This window comes from Phodopus roborovskii, unplaced genomic scaffold (genome assembly GCF_943737965.1).
Source record: "Phodopus roborovskii unplaced genomic scaffold, PHOROB, whole genome shotgun sequence".
Taxonomy (NCBI): Eukaryota; Metazoa; Chordata; class Mammalia; order Rodentia; family Cricetidae; genus Phodopus; species Phodopus roborovskii.
Window position 1 is genome coordinate 18,415,006 of NW_026126514.1, and position 27,139 is coordinate 18,442,144.

The 27,139-nt window shown below is 44.2% G+C and overlaps 1 protein-coding gene across 8 annotated transcripts in view; it reads right to left on the reverse strand.

Annotated features, from left to right (window-relative positions):
* Window positions 1-4,194: 4,194 nt before the first annotated feature.
* Trim9 (tripartite motif containing 9) overlaps window positions 4,195-27,139 on the reverse strand; it is a 98,983-nt gene continuing 76,038 nt past the window's right edge. Inside the window, exons 7-13 of one of the 8 annotated variants that reach the window (XM_051195945.1) lie at window positions 24,939-25,077; window positions 13,094-13,282; window positions 10,565-10,606; window positions 10,143-10,166; window positions 8,902-9,151; window positions 6,167-6,329; window positions 4,195-4,409 (exon numbers count right to left, since the gene is read on the reverse strand). In XM_051195945.1, the coding sequence (XP_051051902.1) occupies window positions 4,347-4,409; window positions 6,167-6,329; window positions 8,902-9,151; window positions 10,143-10,166; window positions 10,565-10,606; window positions 13,094-13,282; window positions 24,939-25,077 (870 nt within the window). In that variant the 3' untranslated portion in view covers window positions 4,195-4,346. Of the gene's footprint in view, window positions 4,410-6,166; window positions 6,330-8,342; window positions 8,470-8,847; window positions 9,152-10,142; window positions 10,167-10,564; window positions 10,607-13,093; window positions 13,283-24,938; window positions 25,078-27,139 lie in introns of those variants that run through there. The other 7 variants (XM_051195944.1, XM_051195949.1, XM_051195946.1 and 4 more) reach the window with 7 other exon arrangements.

Consider the following 27,139-nt stretch of genomic DNA (forward strand, 5'->3'; position numbering starts at 1 on the left):
CCCAGGAGTGCCAGGCAGACTTTAGAGTTGTAAGAAGCCTGGCCAGTGAGAGTCTTGACTTCCCAGCAACTGCTTACTGCATGCATAGCCATGGAGTCTCAGACTAACTTTGGGAATCTTGAGTCTCATGGATACCCTCCTCCTCAAGGAGGATATTTCAGTTTTCTACAGAATAGCCTGGCACTATTTTGAGTGTTGTAGATAACATTATTTGATGAAACTCTCAGAACAATTGTGTGCTCACCTTCACTTTAGGGATGCAGGCGCTGTGGGTGAGTGTCATCACTGGCCCAGGCACACACAGCTTACATGGTATGACCCATAACCCAGACATTCATGGCTAGCTGCTGCATTCTGCCAGAGAATGTCTCTGCTCTCAAGTCATCCAAGGGGCAGAGAGTGGAGGCTACTTAAGAATGCATTCTTATGTCTGACATGTCTTTCATCTTAACGCTCACCGAATCCCTCATGCTTCTCCTCCCTATGTGTCCCAGTCACTGTGCAAACACTGTCCAGCCCTGCTCGTATTCACAGCTTTGCCATCTATGGTTTTAGTCACTCGTGACCAACAACAGTCTGAAAATATCAAATAGAAGCTGCAGGAAACAATTTTTAAGTTTAAGATTGTCTGGCCCGGACATGGTTGTACATGTCTGTAGACCCAATACTCTAGAAGCAAAGGTGGGAGGATCTTTGCAAGTTCAAGGTCATCCTGGTTTACAGTGAGTTTCAGGCCATTCAGTGCTATATAGTGAAACTCTATCTTAAAAAAAAAAATCAAGAAAATGAAATATATGTGCTCTGAATAGTGTGCTATAATAAAGGGCCATCCCGATCCATCCTCCCCATGAATCATCCCTTTGTTCAGGATATCCCACTCAGTATTTTACCTGCTCCATTTGCCCATTAGCCACAGATTATCAGTCCCACAGTCTCAATGCATCACAGTCCTTCTGTTCAAGAAGCCTTGATTTTACTTAAGGTTGGCAGGGTGGAGAGGTCATGAATCAAAGGGTCTGGACTGTTGCTTTGTTGGGTGCTCCTATTGTTCATTCATAGCCATCACCCCAAATTCCATGTTTGCCCCCCAAAGCTGGTTCTTCAGAGACATGCAAGATCTAGGTAGTCCCAATTTAAGACAATACATTGCAAGATCTGTGACATGGTAGCAGTAGCTGCAATGCACACAGTGCTCCCTAGTGTGTCCATAAAGATTGTAAGGTGGTGTAATCTGAGAACTTATTTGTCTAATTACTTTCATCCCCTATATTCTAATCAGAACTCTGGATACAATAGCAGCCCCCCCCATCTGAGTTGAGTATATGGGTGAAAGATAAATGCATGCATTAGAGGCAGAAAGGATGCCATTTCCAGAAAATAGCGGATTGCTGGCAAGTCATGTCATCATTCCTGGGAGAAAACACTGGGAGCAGAAAGTCCATTAACCTTAGCACCAGAGAAGAATAAAGAGTAGCTAACTGGCTTCATTAAGTAGTGAGGAGAAGGGAACCTGGCAGGGATGGAGGGGACAAATAAAAGAAGGCAGAAAAAGTGCCCCATTAGGGGGCAAGAAAAAGACCAGACAGAGGGCAGCAGCTGGTGGCAGTGTGCCCCATGCCACTCTGTGACACTTCAACTCAGACCAGTGACTTTTACATAACCATATATATATATATATATATATATATATATATATTGTGTGTGTGTGTGTGTGTGTGTGTGTGTATGTGTGCAGGCACCTGTGTGGAGGTCAGAGAACACCTTTGGGAATCATTTCTCAGGTGCTACCCATGTGCTGTAATTAATTAATTAATTAATTAATTAATTTGAGATTGGGTCATTTATTGGTTTAGAACTTGCAAAGCAGGCTAAACTGGATGGCCAGCAAGCCCCTGGGCACCTCCTGTCTCCACCTCTCCCGTGCAGGGATTACAGAGGAGCCACTTGGCTTCTGGAGACTGCACTCAGGTCCAGCAAGCCCTTTACTGCTTGAGAAATCACTCCGGTGCTCTGCTTCCCTTTTAATAAGAAGCAAAGATGGTTCTTAGAAATGAGAGGTGATCCATAGTGTTTCGATTACGTAAAAACAGATGTGCTATGTAGCTATTCTGAAAAGTTATAGCAGTCAGGGACACTGATATTCTGCAGCACAGTTTGTAGCCACACACTGTAAAGTCTCAGTGTGTGGAGGCACATGCCAAAGCATTGCAAACCTGCACACTTCATGTCAAGGTCAGCTTAGGGGGCTGTGTAAAACCCAGAGGCACAGCCCTGCTCTAGGAAATGCATGGAGAACATTCTCCTTCAAGATCCCTGGGAACTTTCTGCCCCTAAAATATGTACAAACTTAGAAAGAACTTCTCTGGAGACAGTTTTCTCTCATTAAAACCCTTTATTTGCATACCAGGAACGACAGTATTTTTCTTTTTGTTTTTGTTTTTTTTTTCTAGTACAGTAGCTGTATGCATCTATAGTTGTAGTTAGTGTAAACTATTTGTTACAAGTCACTAGAACTCTAACCAGCGGGGTGGATTTAATAGAGAGAGTAGTAACTAGCGGCCCAGCCATCGAGTCTCATTAGAGCATAAATCAAAGGTCAAACTAGTGTTGTTCTGCAACAGTGTCCTGGAGCCACGAGAACCCGAGACAGACACAGACAGGATAGCACCCATTCAATAAATTAGGTTCTAACTAGAAAAAACTATAACGACAGATGGCCCAGAAGCACAAGAGTAGAGAATGAGCTATTTACATAGATTACTTTTTGCCAAAGCAATGTCAGCTCTCCCATCCCTCCTCTGTGGTCCTACCCTTGTTCTAGTGGGTTTCTTGGCTCAGTGGAAAATATGTAGGCAACTCATCAGACATTTGTTTTCCAGGTCCTGCGTTCTCTAAAACTTCGTGTCAAACGAAAGCATCTGAAGGGTACGTGTCTACCCTGCTAGGAGCAGTAACAGGGATAGCAGCATGGGTATTCTGCACTCAGTCCCAGGAATAACATCCACGCTCATGCTTTTCCAAACCTGATTTGAGCTTCCTTAGAAAGTCAGGCTGTGAGTGGATGGATTCTGGTTTCTAACAGGCACAGAGAGTATACATCGAGATGGTGTGTTTGTCCTGAGAATGTGCATGTGGTGGTCTGCAACTTAGGAGCCCCAGTGCTGTGACTGGGCCCTGTGCTCTCTGGTCATTTTGTTTTTAACATTCTTTTTTTTTTTTTTTAAGGCTTGTTATGACTGCAGCATTAATGAATAACAATGCTGACATTATTTCTGCCAAAGAAGGGCTCTGTGATGAGTGGCAGCAAGGACCATAATTAAGATAGTGCGGTAGAAAAAGCATTGGGCTGGTACATGTCTGGTGTGATGGCCTAGAGTGGATGGGTTCAGCATGAAGCTAAGGACTTGTCAGTGACATTTTCTTTGACTCTCGACGGTTTCCTTTTTGTACTTAGAACAACTTGAAGTTATTTGTTTGCTTTGTTTCCCTTCTAGAATATAAATTCCCCACTGTCTGGAACACAGAATTCTAGTGTTTTGAACAGTGCCTTGTCCACAGCATTCTTAATTAAAATCTTGCATTAACTAAATGAATCAAATCGTTTAGTCCCCTGGCCTGCCTAGTGTCTAGAGCCTATCTGAAAGCCCTCACCCTACTGTGAACTTGTGCAGCTGATATATTTGTGCTTCAGGGTGGGTGTAGTAGGACTTCTGTATGCCAGGTGCACTCTGCCTACCTCCCGAGAAGTAGCCATGAAGAGCTGACATTGCTTGACAAGAAACAGGGCAAGAACATTCTAGGAGTCAAATGGCAAACTCTAAATTTGTTTTCTTTCCTACCTGCTCTCCTACAGCGTCTTCCAGAGACCAAAAGCTTAAGAAAAAAGTTTCTAGGAGAATTTTCTCTTGGCAGTGCCTGTTAGGTAAGTCAGCAAAACATGATCAGAAAAGAAAAGAAAAACAAAACCAAAAAAAAAAAAAAAAAAAAAAAAACAAAAAACAAAAAACAAAAAAACAAAAAAACTCCAAAACTCACTCTACAAATAAGGCAAAACAATGCAAAAACAAAAACAAAAAGCCCCAAACCCCTAAATTAAAGAAAAAGCAACATGTGAAACAGAGGGAAAAGGGGGGCTGCCGAGGTCCTCTGTGGGTTAGAACATCTGGGTGCGGAAGGAGCGAAGTTGAAATGATGCGGAGAGGCTGATGGGAAAGGGTGGTGCTGCAGGGGCGAAGATGGCAGAAGACCAGCTCCTCTCCTTCTCTGTCTTCTCCCAATTCTGCGTCTGCTGAGGCTGGTGGTTCCCTGCGTCCCTCTGGGACAGCTAGTGCCTCCGCAGCATACCCTTAGGCTATGGAAGCTCTGCTGGAGTAGAAGTCGGGGACCGGAAGCCCAGTGTGGAGCGTGACCTGGGGAGTGAGACTGTAAGCTATGCAGGACTCAGTGCTTACATTCAATTAGTCACAGTGCCGTTTGTGTGCCCTCAATTCGATAAGGGGCCACTCACTTTTCTTAAACATCTATCCTAAAGACATTAAAGGAATTTCTAACAGGATTCCAGCTGCAGTAAGAGCCTGGCCACCATGGTGGACCTCACCTCCAAACCCAGGAGACACAATACCTACGTCTTTTATAGTATTCTGGTTACTGCATTTCTTTTGTCTGAAGACATGGCACTTATCTACAGGTAATGAAACTTTTGGCCTACACGCAGTGGCCACTGCCCAAGTCTATGGGCAAAGAACACATTAGCTTATTCATGAATTCCAGTTATGGGCAAATCTTTCTTTCTGGGACTTTAATAGGAAGAAACATGGGCACTTATGTTGTTGTTGTGCTAATTTCTAGGCAACCTAAAATTATGGTGACTAGCTATGGGAAAATACTAGAAGCATTTCATAAAAATAGCCACTTTTCCCTTTTTGTCCGTACCATCCCTGTCAACTGTCTTTGTCTAAAGATGCTATAACATCCTTGAAAGCCTGAAGCATGACTTGTGTGGTAGTCTTTGCAAGGGAAATGGCTGAAAAGGTAGAATATTTCGAATGAGTTTTTTCTGAGATTCACCTCGACAGCAGTTTAAGCTTTCTGTTTTCTGATGTCAGGCTGGCCTCTGAAGAGTTAGATTCTAGCCTCTCAGACAGCCCCACCTACTTGGAGGCAGAAGGCTGGAGGCAGGGGTTGCTGGGTTGTAGGCGGTTTTATTGCATATGCTCATAGCCAGTAATTGATTTCAAAGCATTTCAAGGCTGTGTCTGAGGATGGGGGCATGAATCATCTACAGGATTTTGATTTTCAAGTCCTATTTTTAAGGCCAGGTTCATGTTCAGTAATTCAAGGACCAGCTCAGGAGGGCTGTGAGGCCCTGGATTCTAACAGTGGTTGGCAGGCCCCACCCACACTCCTTGCAAGCTCCACCAACCCCCTCTGCTGCCCCCTGCCCCAGCCCACTAGCCTCTTTGCCCTTCTCTGCCCACCCAAAGGCCCTTGCGCCTTAGAAACTTGTAAGTTTGGGCAATGCTCCATTTGGGAAACTCCTCCCAGCCTGTGACCCTCTTCCTTCAGGGTTCAGATCAGCAGTGACCTCAACGATGCATGCCCACTGGCCACATGGCTTAACAGCTCTAACTGGAGTATAAGCTTAGGGAGGGTAAGATTTGTATCTGTGTGTGTGTTTTTTTTTTGTTTGTTTGTTTGTTTGTTTTTGTTTTTTCCCCTTTCCCACTGACAGCTATCAAATGTTTACAACAGAGCTGGCACCGTCAAAGGGGCCCTGTAGATATCTGTTGAGTGAAGGAGTGAGAAGAAACTGTTGTTTTGTATCTACAGGAAACTGAAAGTAACTGTGCCTCCCAGCCAACAGCTTGAGGCCAAGTGAAGGAGAGAGGAGCCTCTCCCTCGGAATCGCCTCCTTGGCTTTTGTGCCAGTCTGTTGAAGACATTCAATTCTATTTAGAGATGAAAAAGAGAAGGGTGGAGGAGGCTTGTGTTTCCTGTGGGTGGTTAACTAGACTGTGGCAAGGACATGAGGAGGGGTCTGCTGGTGTGCAGTCCGCGCCTTGGATCAGCCTCCCTCTTGGGGTTGTGGGGATTTTATTGCCCCTGGGCAGACTTTGAAGCAGCAGCTTGAGCAAGCTGCCCTGAGTCCCGGGGCCCTGGTGCTCACCTGCACATTCCTGTTCAGGCTGACAGCAGGGAAGAACAGGCCCTCCACATTCTCAAATGCAATGGGACCTTGCTGCTCATTGTTGATGAAAAACGTTAACGTCTTTCTGTTCAAGTCCAGGAGGACCCCAATGGTGGCCCCTTTTGTTATCCCCCCTTCCGTTCTGTGGGAAAAAAGAAGAAAAATGGAGGCTCATCAGCTTGTTGCCACTCTTAAACCTCCCCGTTTTGGTTTGTCGAACCATTCTTCATTTTTGCTTTTGATATTTGGTACTAGGGGTTGACCCCAGGGCCTCAGGTAGAGTAGGCAGTGCTCTGCCCTGTGTTTATCTCCAGTTCTCTTTTTACTTTTTATTTTGAGACAGGGTCTTATCAGATTGTCCAGGCTGTCCTTGAACTTGCACCACAGCCCAGGCAAGCCGTAAATTTGCAATCCTCCTGCTGCAACTTCCCAGGTAGATGGGACTGTAGACAGGTCCCACCAGACCTAGCCAAACCAGAATTTTGTAACCTGTTTACAATTTCCCCCAGCTTAGCTTTTTTGCACATTTTTTTTTTTTTTTGCTCTGAGACCTTTTGAACATAAAACTTTAAAGCCTTAGATATATTATATACTACTTATATTTGATGTATCCATACTTTACATATGAAAAGATGATTCAGACTTTTTTTCTTGCTCCCCCCCAAATTCCCACTTCCCTGTGGAGACAGCCACCCTCATCACAGACCCTTGTTTACTGTGCCTTGCTGAGGGTGAGCTGGTACACATGGCATCTCTACTACTGATCTATATCAGGGGAAACAGACTACAGAAGCCAGGTCCAAAGTAGCTAGCACATCAGCTATATTGAAGACTTTGCATAAATGCTGTGAATGTGACAGCATTTAATACAGAAGGATGGAATCTAAAAGTCAAATTAAAGGCACATTTATTTAGATGGAACCTGGAACATATGCACGGGCTATTGGACTCAGAGCCTTCTGTTTCCCATTAGGTAGTGAAACACACTCTGAAAAGATGCTAATCTTCTAGCATGTTGAATTAGAAAGAAGACATTAGAGTTTTCTGTAAAAATGACAGCATTGAAGGAGATGCTTCCCTGGGACATAGTTATACTACAGGGAATGCAGTGATTTCCAGAAACCCAAGGATAGACGTCATCTTACAAAGAACTATGCCTTCTGCTGCACCGATGATTCCACAGAAGGACATTTAGATAGGGATGGCCACACCTCTCTTCCCTCCTGAGTTCGAGACCTAGCAAAACTGAACTTCATCTCAGCAGGGCACAGAAATGTATCAGCGTCACTCTTTTCTCCTGCATGCAGAAGACAGACCGGACACCGCCACAGACAGGCTCACAGACTACATTTTGCCATTGACAAATTCATCAGCAACAGCACAAAGAGCATGCATCTTGCGTGCAAGCAGATGTGTTCAGCTTCTGGAATGTGCTTTTCTGCATCATGTGATGGTGCTGCTCTTATTTAGCCCGTCACTCCAAAATCAAGAGGCTAAACACAAGTACATGGGTGATGGTATCAGGAATCTAGTGGCAGAGTCCCCCACAAATGTGAATCACTGAAGGTAGCTGCTGACTGTATCCTGTCAGATTTGATATCAACATATAAACTCTTAGTGTGCTCACTTCCAGGGATAACCAGCAACATAGGCATGAATGGAGCTGGGCAGGATGTGTCTGAGGGCCAGGAAGTTCCAGGAGATTATTGACTATCAAAGGGTTAGTGGCAAGCGGCAGAAGTCGAAATAGAGAAGTTATTATTCTGCCCCTGATGGGCCCACTCTTCCTTTGATCTCACTGAACAGAGTGGTTTTTTTTTTTTTTCTTTTTTTCTTCTGTTGTTTTGTTTTTCAGAAATGCCAAAGAGAATGTATCCTGGGGAAATGCTCGAGAATAAGACAGACCATTGTCCATTAAAAAACACCTTTAGCCCAGAAAATAGGAGAAGAAATACATCTGGAGAGAACACAAACAGATGGGAAAGGAAATAATGTACTGAGTTAAAACTGTCTATACTATGGTGGTAGAGGACAATTTTTAAGGAGATTCTATATCCTGTCTCTTCAGCAACCTGGGTGTTATGATTCACACAGTAACAAGTGAGTTGTTCAAGTTTAAGCTGCCCCACACAGGCATCCCTAACACCAAGTTTAGTTAATGGCTTCTATTCTGAGGAACAGTACTGGTGATAATGACAATAAGAACAGTGGCTTCCATTTCCAGGTACTTCCAACATGAGGCATTTTTGCAAATCTCATCTCATGTAGTCTTCAGACCACTCCTGCATGGAAACATATTATTATATGAATTTGGAGGATTGACAAACCAGGACCAGAAAACATGAAGTACCTTGACCCAAAACACTTTCCTGGTAAATTCTAGGTCTGGGTTTTAGAACCTGGGTTGTTTGTGTACAGTGGATATGCCTGGGGGTTGTCTTTTGTAGCCCTGGGTGGAATTTAACAATGAAGGGCCAGGGAGAAGGCATACAACTCTTCCTCCCTGCAATGTGGGAAGCAGAAGAGTGGACCAAACTGAGAGATGAAGACCACATGCCCTGCTTCCTAATGCTGTCTGTGTTCATAGGCCGTTGAACTGGGGCTCTCCCTCCTGACCCCAAGCCACCATGAAGAAGGCTTGGTGCGGTGCTGCAGGGTACCTGTTGGTGTGCGAGTTGTTGTGCATGAACCAGCTCCGGTTATTGTCCACATACATTGCCCAAGCTTTGTCGTCCTTTCCTAACATCACATCCTTCATGACATCGATGCGAGCCACGCCAAATGCTGGATCAGGGTGGTTGTCATAGCGATCTATGGTTAGCTCCCAGTAGTGGACGCCCTTGGAGAAGCCGGTTTTCCCCAGCACCACCCGGTCATCGTAGCTACTGCAGGTCACGGTCAGGTTGTCATTGGAGAAGATGATGTCCGAGTGTGCCGAGCCAGGGTCAAAAGCAAACCACGCCACTGGGAACAACAGAAGGGAGCTGAGTTATTAGGGTGGCCTCTAAGGTTGTAGCGTGCTTTTGGGCAGTGTGGCACGCAGTGTCACATGTTCATGCTGCCATGCAGGAAGGAGGTGATTGGGGCCAGAGTCACCATAAGTGAACAGATGGGGCACATCCTGGGAGTTGACACTCTGTACCAGGAGTGGATGGAGGACGCAGGGCCCATTCAGCAGGGGTTACCTGGCTTAGACTGCACTCCCAACCAGTTGATCCGGGAGTGAAGTGGCATCAAGTCCCTTCACCTGGTGACTGGCAGACTAGTGCACCAGAGACATAAAGGGTGAGGGGGGTGTGCTAGGATGCCCGTGTAACCCTGAGGCAAGGAAGCTAGGTCTAAAATCCTGGATGGAGGAGGGATAAGACACACTGAGTGAAATCAGGAAATACTCGCAGACGGAAGTACAGAAAACTTCCTCAGCTCTCATACCTGCTCACACAAGCCTTGAAGCTGCAAAGCAACATAAACTAATTTTCATGTGCAACTGTGACTTGGGTGTAGAACGGATCGTTTCCTTTATAATTTGTAGATAAATGTCACTTCTAAAGCTGGCATCTAATATACATCGTAGAAACAGTTTGGACGTTAGGTGGTGATAGGGTGGGTTTTAAAATTAATTAATTAAGTTTTTATTACATACACTGTGTTCTGCATCCATGTACCCCTGTAGGCCAGAAGAGGGCACCTGAACTCGTTACAGATGGTTGTGAGCCACTGTGTGTTTGCTGGGAATTGAACTCAGGACCCCTGGGAGAACAGCCAGTTCTCTTAAGCTCTGAGCCATCTCTCCAGCCCAGGATGAGGTTTTTTGTACACACAGTTGTGCCCCAGTTTCTGCATATTTACTACAAAGAGTGGTCTGCAGAGGTGAGAGTTCTGATATACCGAGCCTGGTCCCCCTTCCCATGCACTTTGTCTCTGCTATTTGTAAAAGAATATTGTTATTCCATACCTGCCAACAGCTTTTTAATGTCAACTGTTGTCATTCCAATGAAAGGCATGGGGGAGAGAAATAGGAAGCAAAATTGACATTGACAAGAAAGTATGTTTCTTTTGATAGACTAATACCAACAAGAGCTCCACTGAGTGGGTTACATACACAACAGCCGGCTGACTCGTGCCTTGACTGACATTTAGTGCTAAAGAGTACATTGCATTGATGCAGAAGAAAGGGGGGTGGTGAAGGGTATAATGTTAAAAGAAAAAAAAAAGACAGGCATTTTTCTGAGAAATTGAGAAACTGTTATAATGGAGTTCAAATGACATTTGGAAAATTTTATTGACATGACAAAGCTGCCACCATTTATTTTGCAAAGGAATTGAGCATAGCAGTCACACAGGCAAAAAGGTAACAATTACAGTAGGTATACTTGCCTAATTGAGAGTAAGATGCAGATTGTGTCTCAAAATTGCATCCTATAAAAAGATACTACACATCAAGGCTATGAAGTGACAAGCAGGTTGATAAAAACTATTTGCATTCATTTAGAAAGCACAACTGACTATAGTCCCCAGAGGCCTGATTCATGAAAAAAAAAAAAAAAAAAAAAAAAAAGACAAAGAACAAAAAAAGCCAACGCCCTTTTTGTGTCCCTTTTCTTTTCTAGGTATAAATTGCTTCCGTGCTCTTTCCAGACAAAAAGTTCATCCTTTTATATCTCGGCAGAAGCTTTGCCAATCGGCTGTAAATGCTACAGCTTAAAAATTTCATTATCTTCCTGGTTTAATTTTGTACACTAACATTAACAAACTGAGGACACCGATTGTGTTAAAGGTGAGAAAAACTTGCTCAATAGAAGTAGGAAAAAAATAATAATCACTGGGTAGTGATAGCCTGCTCTGTGGCAGTTACTGATTTCCTACTAGTTTATGGCAGAAAGCCTTTGTTTGCTGTGACGAGCAAATGGTCCACATACAAAGTGTGGGGTTTAATGCACCTGCTAGTGAATGTCTCATAATTAACAATGGTAGGAATTGAGTGTTGTACAAACAAAGATTATTTATTTTCTGTCTTAGCTTGCTTTGCTCCCCTCACCTAAGAGAGGGGAGGAAGGTTGATGTGGGGTGGGACTGGGCTCAGATCTAAACAGGAATCACTGTGAGACTTCTCTCATCTTCCCTACGGTCTGGTTGCCCTACTGATGAGACCCATATCAAGGAGGAGGAAAGTGATTCGGACTTAAGACGTCCACAGGTGTGTGACCTACAATTTCCAGGGATGCCGAGGACTAGTTTAGGAAAAGTGAGTCTTGGATGGAGAGAACCATGCAAATTTTTTCAATTTAGTATTGTCCTAGCAAGCTGATTTCTAAAACAATAGGAAGGATAAGGCGCTGACTTGAAAGAATTTTACAAGAAGTAATTAGGTGACTTACTATAAAAGAGCACCAAGTTAACAATTTAAATATTATCACCTCTCTTGATTAGCTGACTTTATCCTGGGATACATTCATTTTATTCCATCTCATGGTTGATTTTTTTTTATGTTTAATTTTTGCCAACTGCCTGATTCCTCATTATGAGTCAGAGCAAATATGGAATATAAAGAACTTTAAAGCCAAATTTCATTTGCAGGTTTGGAAATAAATTAGTGGAATCTGAATAGGCTTTCAATTTTTTTTTTAATGAATCATGCCTTGTGGAGTCTTTCCAAAAACAAATATTCTGAACTCTTTTTCTACTAATTCAAAGACAACATAATACATTTATGATTCAACGATACAACTAGAACAAGCCTATTAAATATACCTGCCAAGCATCCGTACCCACATCCCATTTCATTTTATTCTCGAGACGATATACATTACAAAGACTGCAACAGTATTTTGGTACATTAGAGACAAGCGAAGGGCTCCATAACAAAGCATGTGGCAAAGAACAACAAGGAGAAACTTAAAGAACACAAGAAAAATGTCACTTTTCAAGGGAGCTTGAGGTCCCTGCATCCTTTTTGCACTGTCATGCTGTGGCCTTCTTCATTCCAGGATGTGGGATGAGCCAAAGGAAGAAAAGAAAACCCAAAAGAAACCCTTGGGAACGTGAGATGCTTGTCATGTGTATCCATGATTACAATATAGTCCCGAAGAGATCAAATTAGGTCTGCATTTTAGGAATTTGAAGATTCTGTTTGTTAGACAGCTCACTGTAAAATAACCCGAGCCTGGCTTCCCTGGAACCAACCATAATCCCTGTTACATTTTGGCTGTGAGCACCTTCCCGAGGCCTCATATTTTGATCATGGGCCCTGGGTGTCATGACTGAAGGGTTTCTAATTCAGCTATCAGTGGCCCCTGCCCTTTGCTAGGGAAACTGATCTGCTGTGAGCCTGCAGCCCTACCAGTAAGTACACTGCAGGCCTTTGCAGAAAATTCTGCCCCGTGCTTCGCCTGCTTTGTAGGATATATTCTACTATTGGCTATTTTTTTTTTTTAAAAGTCTTCAGTTTTATTTTTGCCAGTAAAGATCTCTTGAGTCTATGTTTAATCAGACCACTCCAGGCTGGATGCACTGATCCAGTCTCCCAGACTCAGCTGGTTTCCTGGATACGGAAGGTTGCAAACCTCCACATTACTGCCATGGCCTCTACTCAGCCAGTGCCTATGCCGTGCTATGGTGCCGCATGTGATGAAGAGAAAGTTTCCCATGGTGGTACCAGCTGATGCAAAAAGAACAACTTCCCGCATCCTGTTCCGATGCCATTACACATGGACCACAGCTCTAAGGTGGGTGGTTCCACCATACAAACAAGAATGCCAGGAAGCTCCCTCAGCCACACTGGAAGCCACAGACACAGACGCAGGTCACCCCCGTCACCACGCACACAGATGGCATGAACAACAAAGGTGTTTCAGAGATGCCTCCAAGACACAGAGATGAAGGAAAAGATCTGAGAGCTTGGCTCACCCGGTGTATTGAGAGACTGTAAAGAAGAATGCAAGCTCAGCTGGTGGGGTGAGGAACGGAAATCAAAGTAGGATCTCCCGGGGAAGCTGGGTTGCAGATTAAGGGTGGAGGAGAAAGGACTCATTCTACGGAGCGGCAATCTTTCCGAAGGCACTGGAAAAGGGAGGGTCTGCTCTTCTGAATCTGTGTCTAAATGTAAGATCAATGCAAACCAGGGGTCAGAAATCTGCTGGCTGCCGTTCCAGGTTCCCGAAGACCACCTAAGCAAAAGGGGTCACACAAAGATCCACCAGCCCAGGAGGCGCCACCCACAGGTATTAGCAAAAGCGTGTCTGAGGCCCAGGATTCTCAGAGGGTGGGGACCCCAGACCAGACAGCCACTGCAACACCGCCCTCAACTGTTTTATATTTCTCTAATGTTTAGCAATAGAAAAACATGAAGGAGGATTTTCCTTTCTGTTAAGTGAAAAACGTCGAGACTTACAGGTACTTTTTACCCATTGATGAGGAAATCAATACCTTTTTGGCTTTTTGTTTTTCCTTCAGCCATTCCTCAAGTTACTATGCATTTAACAGTGGTTTCTTAAAGGGTTCCTATTTAGGAGGTGATAACTTTTAGAAACTCTGGAATATTTTTCCTTTACTAATGCGTTTCCCCCCCCCCCCCCCTTTTTTTATTTTAATGAGAGCACCAAGACTGGATCTTTAAAAGGAGGAAGCAATACAGATTACCCTAGGACAGGCCTGACATCCTCTCTTGTTTCAGAATTATTCTCATGTTCTGTGGACAGACACCATTTAACTCGCCAGAGTTTTCTAACCAAGAGCAGAGTGTGGGCAGGGGGAAATGTCTGCTGCTTCCCAGAAAAGCCTGGCATGACGGCCATCATTGTACTAAAGGGAGATCTTGGGCACCAGCTAGAGTCCTGGTATGCTCAGTTTAATAGTGAAAATTAATCGCAAAGCATAGACATCATGTCAGGCTCCAGACACCCAAGGAAACACTTGCTCATTGAAAAGGGAATTTTGCAGTCCTTCGCCTTAACCCCAGCACTAGGGAGGCAGAGGCTGGCAGATCTCTGTGAACCTGGTCTATGGAGCTAGTTCCAGTACAGCCTCAAAAACAAACAAACAAACAAACAAAACCCAAAAAAACAAAATCCCCCAAAAGACAAAAAAGGAAAGAAGAAAGAAAGAAAAAAGGGAATTTTGTTTTGGTGACCAGTGGGTGTCCCTGGGACTTGTCTTGCTAGTGGCTTGTCTTTGTATACAGCCTTTTCTGATCAAAATGCTGCACTGTGCATTCCGGTTCAAGCAAAAGTGTGTGCTCATGTGTGTGTGTGTGTGTGTGTGTGTGTGTGTGTGTGTGTGTGTGCGCGTGTGCGCGTGCGCGTGCGTGCATTTGTGTGTAGAACATAATCCTATCTAGAGACCTCATAAGAGAGCCTACCACAAGTTTTAATACTGCAAAGAAGCAGCCTTCTTTTCCAAACTCACAATATTAATGTTAGCTTTTCAGACTTTACCCCTGAGGGGAGATTTAATTTTTTCATAAACCAAATATCAAAGAACAGGATAGGAAGCTAAAGCTTTCTATACCCAAGAATAATAATTTAGTAAAGTTTCTACTTAAGCTTCATATAGTTTGGGTGACTTGGGATGCATGATTATTTCTTTGTTCAGATATAATACAATTTTAAAAACGCATTGTTCTTCACATCTATTTATGTATGCACGTGTGCGTGTGTGTGCATGCCCATGTGCGCACATGCATGTATACACTCACATGCACACTCAAGAGCCACAGCACATGTGCAAAGGTCAGAGGCCAGCCTGCAGGAGCTAGTTGTCTACTTGTATCCTGTGGGTGGGTTCTAGGTAACTGAACTCGGATAGTCAGAGTTGGTGGCAGGCGCCTATATCTGCTGAGCTGTCTCACTGGCCTCCACATTATTTATGCCACAATCAACTTAAAGGGAAACTAACCTCTTAGTTTCATGAAAAGATCTGAAATGTGACCACACAGAGCTGCCAGCAGGCAGGGGCTCTTTTTAGTTGGAAAAGACAGTTGCCACTGTATTTGTGACAGTAAATGTTTAATTCACAAGAGTTTGCTTGAAAGTGTACTCTTCACCAGATGTGACAATCAATCCATTACACTGCAGATATTTTTTGGTTTGAAAATTAAGGTAAGTGATGTCTGGAGCGTATTGGATCTCCAAGCAGAGATCTCCATCAATGAGAACTGTATTCAAATGCAAGTGTGTCCTTGGAGAGATGTGCACTCTCCAAGCCCATCATGAGGAACACTCACCATGCTTATTCTCAATGCCACTTTGAGGCAGGGGTGCTAAGTGCAGCCATGGCTATTCTTGGGGTCAATAACAGCAACAAGACAGTTTTTCCCCCTATTCTTTTATGTGGATTGATTGATTGCCTATCAATAAGCCACATTTTCCTTAACTCATCTGATTCTGGAACTTGTCCTCTACCCAAGCAGAGAGGTTCAACAACCATTTGTCCTTTGCTTCTCATCTGTGATCTTTCATACCCAATCAGGTGGGACCTTCCGGAATTTTTCCAAACAAAATGAAGCAAAACAAACCACACACAATCAAACCTACCTTGCTATGGGACCTTTCCAAAGAAATCAGAGGGGAGAGAAGAGATCATTTCCACCCAGTTCCAGCCAGACTAACAGGCACCCTCCTCCCTCCACGCCTCTCCCATGGGGTGTGTTTGTCAGTTGTCCACAGGGCACTTAGGCCACTCAGAAACAGCTGAGGAGGAACCATCACACTTGCCATGAAGTCCCCTGGAGGTTGGATCTCCATCCAGCACCTTGTGTTTGGAGATACGGATCTTTACGACTCAGATGTGCCCTTTTTGGGGTTCCACCCACCAGGTACTATATAGGGCCAAACGGACAGATCACTAGTCCTGTAAACATTTGATGCCAGTCGTCAATCCTCTTTAAATCTTTCTGTTTCTGATATTTGTATAGATATTTCTAACCATGTTTTAACATATGGATTTTCTTTCTGGTCATGCTCCTCTGGACAAGTTCAAAGGCATCATAAGTACAATATGGCAAGATTGTAAACACTATTATCACTTCCTCATTTAGCCAAGGCATGTTTAACTCACATCGAACATAAATACAACCACCCCCGTTTGTATTCTGTGTTATACTGTGGGATACAGGGAGAAAGCGTATCCTACTTCCTCACCTTTCATTCATACAATTATTGATCTCAATAGTCTTCAGGGAGACAGCGCCTTGGCTGTTAGCATTCTCTTGTCAAGACAAAGAAGAATGAGGTTTTTAGTTTTGTTTTCCTGAACACAGGCTAATACTTGTGATGATGCTCATCACCTTTATCTGGCAATCACTGGAGAGAAGATATGGGGTGTCTAGAGACATTGCCACCACGTCACTGTGTGTCTCACATCTCTGGTCCTGCCTGGTTGAATTTTACTAAAAGCCACTCCATGAGAAAGACCAGTAGAAAAGTGTCTTCCTGTGGCTGAAAGTAGAGATTGCACTCTCGTGTGTGTGTGTGTGTGTGTGTGTGTGTGTGTGTGTGTTTATGTTTGTGTGTGCATGTGCAGAGGCCAGAGGACAACTGTAGATGTCATTCCTCAGGCACCATCCATCTTGTACTTTGAGATAAGGTCTCTCGTTGACTTGGAGTTTGCGCATTAAGCTTGCTTGGCCAGCCAGCAAGTCTGAGTTCTCCTATCTTTCTCTCTCCCCAGTGCTGGAATGACAAGTATTATCTACAGGACAAGCACTTTGCTGACTGAGCCATCTCCTCACCCTCACTCATATGGGTAAGTCCAGGAGGAGAACTGTATTCAAATGCAAGTGTGTCCGTTCACACTGCCTATCACCTCCATCAATGAGAACTGTATTCAAATGCAAGTGTGTCTGTTCACACTGCCTATCACCTCCATCAATGAGAACTGTATCCAAATGCAAGTGTGTCTGTTCACACTGCCTATCAGCTCCATCAAGGACTGATGGTTTCCTCTTGCTCTTTCCTAGGCTTCTTTCCCTTCCAACTGGGTTCTGGAATAGAGACTCAGCTGAGAGCAGAAGGCTCTGCTTAAAGGAAGCAATCAAGATTTACCAAAAACAAAGACCTACTGAGGACCACATATGCTCTTTACTGACTTCTAGATCAATAAGAAAAGCTCTCGGTGGTGTACCCTGTTTGTATCATGTTTCTTTTATCTGTTCAACACTTACTTAATAACTATCATGGGCCAGACACTGTTAGAATTTCATGGTTGAAAGGCATGAAGCTGACAGGAGAACTGAAGATAAGAAAAATTAACAGTCAAGAGAAAATGTGTCAATTATCACCTGTAAGTTTTATACTTTGTTTTTTTGTATTCTAACATGAACAGAGAACTAAAACTTTCTAAATATTTGAAAACTTACAATGTTAAGTATTAGAAGATGTAGAATAATTTGTATATGTCCACAGAGGCCAGAAGAAGGCATTGGATCCCATGAAAGCAGAGTTACAGGTGGCTGTGAGCTGCCTAAAACAGGTTCTGGAACGAAACTGGGTCCTCTCCAAGGGCGGTCAGCGCTCTTAAGCACTAGGCTGTCACTCCAGCCTGACAAATTACAATCTTTAACATGCTATTTGGGGGCCTCAAAGGGAGACTGAAGTGACGGAAGTTTCTTATGAACATTCACTAGTCCAGCTTCTTCTGTGTCGAGGTGGAGGCCCTGGGTGTCTTTCTGTCTGGCAGGCACAGCTGTGAGACTGGGCAGCCATTGGGCCACAGCCTCAGGAGGAGGGATGCGTTTCAGAGTACAGCAAACAAGATATCACCGAGAGAGCTGTACAAACAGCAGGAAAGATGAATTCTGCTGCAGTGTGAGCCAGCTGTGAAATAATCTTTTTGGAAGGATTTTAAAAGGGGACAAGGAAGTGCATGAGAAAGCAGGTTATTTTTCTCAAATGATCAAACAAGCAGCCGAAGTCACAATTATGTCCAACTGGTGTGTAATTTATAACAAAAGGGGCTATCTTAAGCTTTCTTCAAAGTGGCAGTAATTGCTGTCGAGTAATGAAAAACAAATCTGTTTTGAAAACCTCTCTTTAAAAAAATGAACCAGCTCTTGGCACCCTGAGGATGGCTGCGTACTTCCCTGATCAATCCTCCACTCCAGTTTGGAACACGATGGCACTGTTTATGAGCAACAACCCTCATCAGGAGGCCTGAGAATCCTTACACTTTAATTAGATTCACAGTTTCACAGGACCAAAGAACACATTTTCTACATCTGCAGTCAGTGACCATCACCTCCTACCTAGAGCATCCACAGTAACACCTGTGGGAACGGGACTCTTTAGGCTAATTACTTGCCTGGGGTGGGGAGCAGAGGATCTACAGAGACACCTGTCTGCCTGGCTTAGGCTGGACATGAAGCCACTTCTACATCTTCTTAGAGCGAAGAGGCTGTTCTTTTTTGCTGAAAGTCTACTGTGATTTTGGGCATTAGTGTCCTATTTCTGCCTAGTGGAGCAGACGAGGCAACTCTACAAGCAGGTTCACTTTGGAAGGTGACTCGGTAGTTTTCATTCTCTTTCCGGAGGTAAAAGCAAGTGACTCATCTCTAACATCACCATAGTGTGTTGCACCAGGTGTCAGATAGAACTGGATCTGAAATGTTACTTTGAACCTCAAAAGCTTATTTTCCCCATATGGGACAGGATAACAGCTTCCTCGGATGGCATGGCAGATATATTAGCAGTCCATCCAAAAATGCCCACATTTGAATCCCCAGAAACCTCTGGATGGGTTGCCTTTCAGAGGAAAAGGGACTTTGCAATCATCTATTATGTTCTTGAGATATGGAGACTGTCTCGGGTTGCCCATGTAATCACAAAGGACCTTACGTAAGGAAGGCAGAGTCAGAAGGAGGCTGGGAGATGCTATGCAGCTAGATCTTAAGATAGAAGAAAGGGCCGAAAGCCAGGAAAGGCAGGTGGCTGCTAGAAGCTGGAAATGACAAGAAGACAGATGTTTTTCTAGAATGTCCTCAAAGAACCCAGTCCTGCTGATACCTCACTTGAGAGTCTGATCTCAAGAAGTGTAGGTCTAAGGGGATATGTGTGTGCCGTCTTACATCATTAGTTTTGTGGTGACTTATGGCAAGAGTAGAAGGCTAATACATTAGGTGCATGGATACCACCGCCTCAGCAGAGCAGGGTGGGTGTTTGGATATTAGTGACAGGTACAAAGGTGTAGTACAGACTGTAGTCTGTTTAACTGCCTTAGGAGTGAATGGTTTAATATATGACTTTATATAGTAAAACAGAAAAACGTGTGTGTGTGTGTGTGTGTGTGTGTGTGTGTGAGAGAGAGAGAGAGAGAGAGAGAGAGGTGGGCATGCCATTTATGCTTTCAGATGGGGTCTCTCAATGAGCCTGGATTTCATTAACCGGTTTAGATCAGGTGGCCAGCAAGCCTGAGGGATTGTCATTCCCACCTTCCTGTGTCTTGGCTTACAGACAGGGGCCGCGGTGCTCAGCTCTTTATGTGGGTGGGTACTGAGAACCTGAATCCAGATCTTCACGCTCGTGCAACATGTACTTTACCAACTGGGTCACCTCCTAGCTCCACAATGAATTCTTTTTATGTGATTTCTCTGCTATATTTCACTATCCCCAGAATGTTTTCTGACTTCCAGGTAGCTGTCATTCTTCCTGGTGCTGTCTGCTGGACAGTGAGGGGGGAACCTCAGCAGCTTGCCACAAAAATGAAGTAAGGTCTAACTAAGGCGGTGGCTTTTGGTTTGTTTGTTTGTGTTTACTTCATGATGTGACTTCGAAGTCTGAAATATGCTTGACATCCACTGAGGGCCCTGGAGGACGCACCAATTTTAAATGCTCTAGATGGAAAGCTTTCCAAAATGTACAACATACTTTTTAAATTTTCACAGAAAGTACTCTGGATCTGGTTGGGAGGAAGTGTATTTTTTATTTAAATTTCTTCTCATTATTTTCTTCCTTGTTCTATGCCCTCAATAGCCTCAACCTCTCTAACAATTCCCCATCGTGTGTGTGTGTGTGTGTGTGTGTGTGTGTGTGTGTGTGTGTGTGATTTCATGTAGCACAGGCTCACTTAACTCACCCTGTGGCCAAGGAAGATCCTTGTCCCTTAACTCTCCTGCCTTCCCCCCCCCCCAGGTGTTGGGATTACAGGTTTGTGCCCCCACATCTGGCTCCCGGCCTTTTGACTAATGTGCTGCTTGGGTCTTAGCAATGAGTTAATGAGTTCATGACCCCTAGGTGCAAACTGGGCACCTAAAAATCAATGGGCCTGGACTCTGTGTCCTTCCCCCTGCTAACCAGAGGACATTCTTCTCTCTTCTTCATTTCAAGAGGGCAGTCTAGACTGCAGGGAGTAACACCACATGCCGCTAGTTATCTGAGCAAGCTGCCATGGAGTGTGCAAAACAGCAGAGGCCCCAAATTCCTAGGAGCAGGTTGTACTTAGAAACATGGGGCTGCTGGTTTCCTGATGTCACTGAAATGCTCTTCTAGTTAGAGCTTTGGAATGATCAAGTTTATTGTTGGTGTTAGTTCAAATAGATTCTGGAAGGTTTTTCCTGGTACATCACAATCCTGTCTACTTGGATTTCTCTCCCTTTATTTCTTTTCTGGGAAGTCCTCCCCCACCTCATTTGATTTTACTACCCACCTACCCTAATGTGTTGTAACTTATTTCATGTGGCTATTATGAATCAATCACAACAGTAACTCTATGAACAAATAAGGTCAAATTCTTTTAGAAACATTTTTATTTTTTTTAGAAGCAACTACCTGTTATTTTAAGTTTAACCTTAAGGTAGTAGTAGAATTAAGGTGATACACTATAGAATGATTGACATGGCCCTGGTATACAGTCTATCTGGAAAGTAATTTGGAAACACAGGTCAAGGGCCTCAAAAATGCTCAGAAATAATTCTACAGCCAAGAACCTATCCAGATGAACCTTCTATATAGAGACTAGAATTGAATAGTAAGTTCTGTGTAGAGGTCTCTATCCTATACTTTACTCTGAGGGACAAGTAAGGGGTGGCTCCTATTCCCCCAGGAGACTGCCAGACATGAATGATGGGAGATGTCATTCTGTAAATATGTTTCTCTTATTGGTTAATGAATAAAGTCCTGTTGGCCAATAGGAAAGCAAGATAGGTGGGACTAGGAGACTAGGAGGAGAGAGGAGGAAGTAGGGAGGAGATTCAAGATGGAGGACTTACAGGGTAGTATGCCGGGCTTTCTCTCCAGTAAGATGAGACCACGTGGAAATATTTAGATTAATAGAAATGGGTTAATATTTAAGACAGAGCTAGCCAATAAGCAATGCTAGTAACAGGCCAACAAATGAACACTAAAAAGTTCCCAGACTTTGAGAAGCTCAGCAGAGCGGAGTTTCAGGATACTTTTGTTTTACAGCCAATTCCTGGCCTCAGGAATATTGCCTGTGCTCCACTCAAGGAGATGCTATTGGTTCTGGCAGGCAGAGGGGAATTACAGGAAAATAAACCAAAGTTTCTCACTGCTTAACACCCCTGCCTGATTATTTTGGGTACAGTGTGTCACCCAGAATGGACTTCAGAACACAGTGTATTAAGAAGCCCTTGTTACATAATGGTTTCACCACCCTTTCACAGATGACTTTAGAGGCAGTGCATGGCCAGGATAGCATTTCAAAGTTTATGGGCCTTATCTTAAGATTTCATTAAAATCCTTCAAGAATCTTAGCTTATTTATTTATTTATTCAATCATTTGAATATGGTGTGGGGTAGGCACTGGCATGCCTACATGGATAGAGAACAATTATCCTGAGTCAGTTTTCTCCTTCTTCATACGGGTCCTGAGGACCGAACTCCAGTACTCAGGCTACATGCAAGCAAGTGCCTTTCCCTGATGAGTTACTCTGCCAGACCCAATTCATTAAAATTAGTGGTCGCTGACATTTATATTTCTTCTTAAGTCCGGATTATTTGGTTTAGATTTGGGACTGGCCTCATTCATGTATCAGTCCTGGACACATTCCCCAGAAACCTGCTTTCAGGGACTAACCTGACTTGAACTCATGTAACATTATTTTTTCCACTAGCTGAAATCACCGTGTATTGTTTTTGGACCAATTATCTTATGTGTGTATTGTCTGGGGTATGTGTATGTTTCTCTAAGATCTGTCCCCTTACTAACCTGGGAGCTCCACGAGGCAAAGGAACAGGCTTCTACACTTTCTACCTGCTGTGTAGTACCATGGCACTTACCAAACTTTCTGATAGACAGACAGAAACATTTGACTTTGAGAGGGGGAAATGATCAAAATTCATAACAATGCAGACATCTGATTCCCCCCTGGATAATGTAACCTCTAGGCCAGCAGGTTTTGTGACAGCGTGTTAGTGACAAATGATTTAAACCACATAATATAAATATGCCATTAACTTGGACTTCCTGTCACATATGAAATGTACCCTTCTTAGATATAGACCTTTGTTTGGAAGTTTGGAAAGAAGTTGATCCTTGCTAAGAAGAATGTAAAAGACTCTATCACAGCAAAAAGCTAGAATAAATCACCCCACCCCAAACCAGCAAAACAAAACAACAACAGCAACAAACTCTGAGGTAAACTTTGCAGAAACTGTAGAAAATAACAGGATAAAGTATAAGTACAACAGAATTCTCAAGTATCTATTACGGCATTTTCTCACCGACTTTCAGAAAACCAAAAAGGACATAATGAGATGGGCTTTCTCTATTGTGATGGATTGATTGAGTCTCTTTTGAAAGAGACAATTCGCTACATTTCCCCTCACTTCCTAAATCCTGTGTCTCTACTTAAATGAGGAGAACAAATAGAACAAACCAAAGTATGGAGAAAGTATGTGTGCGAACTTTATTTCATCATGAGCGAATCACTTCTGGGCAGTAACAGAGAACGGTGATATCTACATGATGACCGGGGTTGACTCGTAGTCACATACATACCTTATATTTGCACATAATATATTTAAAATTCATGGAGGGATGGATTTCTACAATACAGTTTCTTTGTTCGTAGAGAACGTGTTCCGTTAGTTTCACTTAGAAAATGACCCCCAAGTCTGTGACTGTGGTACCGGGGATCGCAGGTCCACATCCTGTAACTAATAATAGACACCAGTATCTCATGAACATTGACAGAGACTAAGAAATGACGCCTTCCTGCAGGATGAAAGGACAGACAGAGTACTCAGATGGTTATGTTAGTAACTGGTTTGGGCATAACTGAGTTCTATAATCTAGAGAGAAGAGAAACAGTTCTCGTGTAGTTCTATTGACATACATTAGTGACACTGCCACGGGCTCTCCCTGCTCTGCTTCCACGCTTGTCCCATGTCACCATGCCACTGTCAATGCACTGGGGAAATGTGGCCAGCACCATCAAGGTCATCTGCATTGCTTCTAGAAAGAATTCTTGGAGGCCCTTAGCATTTAGGCTGGCATTTCAGGAAAAGAGGCAACAGCTCTCAGGCTGGTAGGTCATCCCAGAAGGGAGTTGCTAAAATGTTAAATCTGGGCAAAGAGCTAGTTGTCATGTCACTGTCATCTCTGTGGGTACAGGGTCATGGGAGTGCTTGCTCCTTTACAAAGCCTCTTCCTCGAATGACTCCGCTCGGACTTACCACCCCTCCCCAAAAGCATTGCTTTCACAGCTATGGATCTTTCACCCTCGCTGTGAGACTCAAAGTTGTGCTTGTTTTAAACCATGTGGACCATTTTAGGGGTGACTGACACATTCTGAGGTTTGTGGAAGGTAGGAGAAAACACCGCAGTTCTTCTAGCTAACGTCTTGAACCAAGTCAACATCAGAGAGTAATTGTGGAGGATGCCATTGGGGTAGGAGGTGACTTCCATGATTAAAACAACACCCCAAAGTCTCGGAATGCTGTGGCACCAGCCACACATACCCTTCACAGGTTTAGTCTCATGTGCTCCCACTGCTTGTAAAATCAAGAACCAAAACCAAAAACATTAAAGCCTCAGAGGTTATACCAAGTCATCAAATGTAAGCCTCTTCTAGACAGATTGTCTCTGGTGACCAGGAAATTCATAGCAAAGCCAAGAATCAAATGTCCTCTAGAGAAACAATGCCGTACAGCGGCCCCGGGCAGCCTAACCACCCCTAGAGGGACTGGCAATGACCCATATGTCGAGGTAAAGCAGAGCTGCTGGTCTCTTCCTGTTTGGTGCCCACAGGAAATCTCAGTCCTGGTGCCGATGGCCTGGGCTTTGGGTAGGAAAGGAAATAGTCCAAGCTTGTTAAGCCGGAAGTGGTTAACAGGCTCTAGCACCCCACACCCACCAAAATGATGTTCTAGTCATACAGATCTAAAGTTGGAAAGAATCTATATTCCAGCCCCCTCAGGGGTGAGCAAGAGCTACAAAGACATGGAGAATCATTTGGGCAAGAGCGGCCACTGGTGTGGCGTGGTGGAGAGACTGGGAGCCTGCTCTAGAGCCTTAGACACCAGGGCACATTCAGGCCTTCGTGTTCAGCTTCTTCCACTGTAGCTTAGAGTGTTAGCAAAGGAAGCCACTGGAGCTGCTGATGTGGGGTCTCTGGTTTGCTCAATCCACATCTCACGGGCCTTCTAAAGGCGGGAGAGGGACAGCGGCTCTGGGGCCGGAGACAGCGCAAGTCATGGAAAAAACTTGAGGGATGTGGCTCTGATGGGGTTACCTCCAGGCTGCCAGCCACGTTAGACGCCGCGTAGTTCCCGCTCTGAGGGATACTGCTGAAGGGCCTTACCCTCGGACGTCTGGAGGACCAGTGTCTTGCTGTAGGGGCTGACTCCTGTTTTGTTGAAGGCCTTGACTCGAGCATTGTATGTGCTGTTGAAGTGAAGGCCGTCCACGGTGCACATTGTTTCTTTTCCAACATACACTTCCTGTCAACGGAAAAGAGGACCCCAGCACATGTGAATCCTGAGAGCAACACGGAGGGATTCTGCTCAGCGGGTAGAAGCACTGTTTCCGTACCCACCTGACCCAGACTTGAATTCTGTGAAGTATTGGACTGTTTAATTTGTTTAAAGGCCTCAGTTACTTAATCTGTAAAGTGGGGGCATCAATCCTGCTTTTCAAGGTGGGCATGGAGAGTAATCTAAATTTAGATTTGTAGTGGGCTCAGTAGGTTAAGAGTGACCCATAGCTAGTGTTTAAAACGTCATAATTGGAAGTCTGGTTAAGATTATGCTTATGGTTGGTGTTTATAGAGAACGTAACACCTTTATCCACCAGCGTGGCTTGTAAAAAGCATTTATGAAAACATGAGGGTAGTCTGTAAGCTGTGTCTCTAAGGTCAAGAACTGTCACAAGGATTATACTCAAAGCCACTGGCATGGAGGTTTGCACCACAGTACGGAGGGAGGCTGGGGAGGAAGAGTGACATTTCAGTGGTTTAAAATAAAGCCTGGGTTAATGCATTTTCAGTATAGGTCAGTGGTTTAAAATAAAGCCTGGGTTAATGCATTTTCAGTATAGGTCAGTCATTTGCTTTCCTCCTCAGCTGCTTTGCAAAGTAGACTGAATGTAATGAGTAAGAGCCACCTGCATTCAAGACTCAGTTTAAGGTGGCAGCTGTCCGCTTGTGGTCTTGGAGTACCCGCTGACCAAATCATCACTGCTACAGCGGTTAGGAAAACCTGCACACTCCATTAGCTCATTGGGGCATTCTCAACATTTGTACATATAAATTACCCATGCATGTTATTACAATATGGTTCTCGTTCCCACAGGTAACTGAAATAGGGTCTGAGATTTTGTATTTTTTAACAAGTCCCCAGGTAAAGCCAGGGCTGAATAACTAGATGGGCCCTTGAAGGAGTCATATCCTAACACAAGGGTGACCCCTTCTTATGGTGGCTGAGGAGTAAGTGGAAGGGACCCAGATATGGGAGCCACGGTCGGACTAGAAGGGACCAGAGGCTGATTTCTTTTAATCCTGGGCCCTCAGGAGAGAGAAGAGCCAGTTGGTGTTACGGTTCTGAGTGCAATGTCTACGAAAGGACAGCTAGAAAAGAAACAGCTGTGAAAGATGAGTGGTTTGGTTTAGATGTTAAGTTTAGGCTGGTTCCAGTGTGTCAAAGTGGAAACCTGGGCCTATCAGATAAGATGTGTGCATGAGAGAGATGGCTGGGAAGTCCCAGGCACAGGGAGGCAAGGGTTCTCGGAATGGCAATAGTCTTCGATGGTATCCACGTACGATGACTTTCCCATGCCAGTCAACACATATGTACATAGAGACCTCCCTACCAAATGAGAGAATCTTGAGGAGAATCATAGAGGACTCTTGCTTGAAAGTATTTAACCCTAGCAAAGGAAGAGACAGGCCTCTGCAGGCTTTGTTCTTGGAAGATACTGGCCCAGGTTTTGCTATTGACTGGAAGAAAGCCTCATCTTCTGGGGCTCAGGGTTTGCTTTGAACAGGTTCTCCCCTTCATCAGTGTTGAGATGGGCCTTGGTACCCACAAAGGTCCTCCTTCACAAGGCCCCAGCATGGGAGCTCCCAGGAACAAAAGCTCAGGAAGACTGGGGTTGAGTAGGTAGAAGGCAAGCTCTCTCTCTCTCTCTCTCTCTCTCTCTCTCTCTCTCTCTCTCTCTCTCTCTCTCTCTGTACATGTATGAGTGAAGGATATTTGGGCTGTGAACTTCACTACATTTGATATCAAGTTAAAACCCCAAATTGGCTGGGCACACCGTGAGAGATTTTTGCTTAATTAAATCATTTGAAGTGGGAAGACCCGCCTTGAGTCTGAGCCACACCTGCTGGCAGCCTATATAGACATGGAAGAAGGAAGCCTCTCTCTTTGCCTGCTTGTTTTTGCCCTCACTAGCAAGTCCACACCATCACCTGCACCAGAGCCTACTTCTTCAGGATTCCAGTGTAGACTGAAGAGCAGCTGAGACATCCAGCCTCGTGGACTGAACAACTACTGGATTCACGGCCAG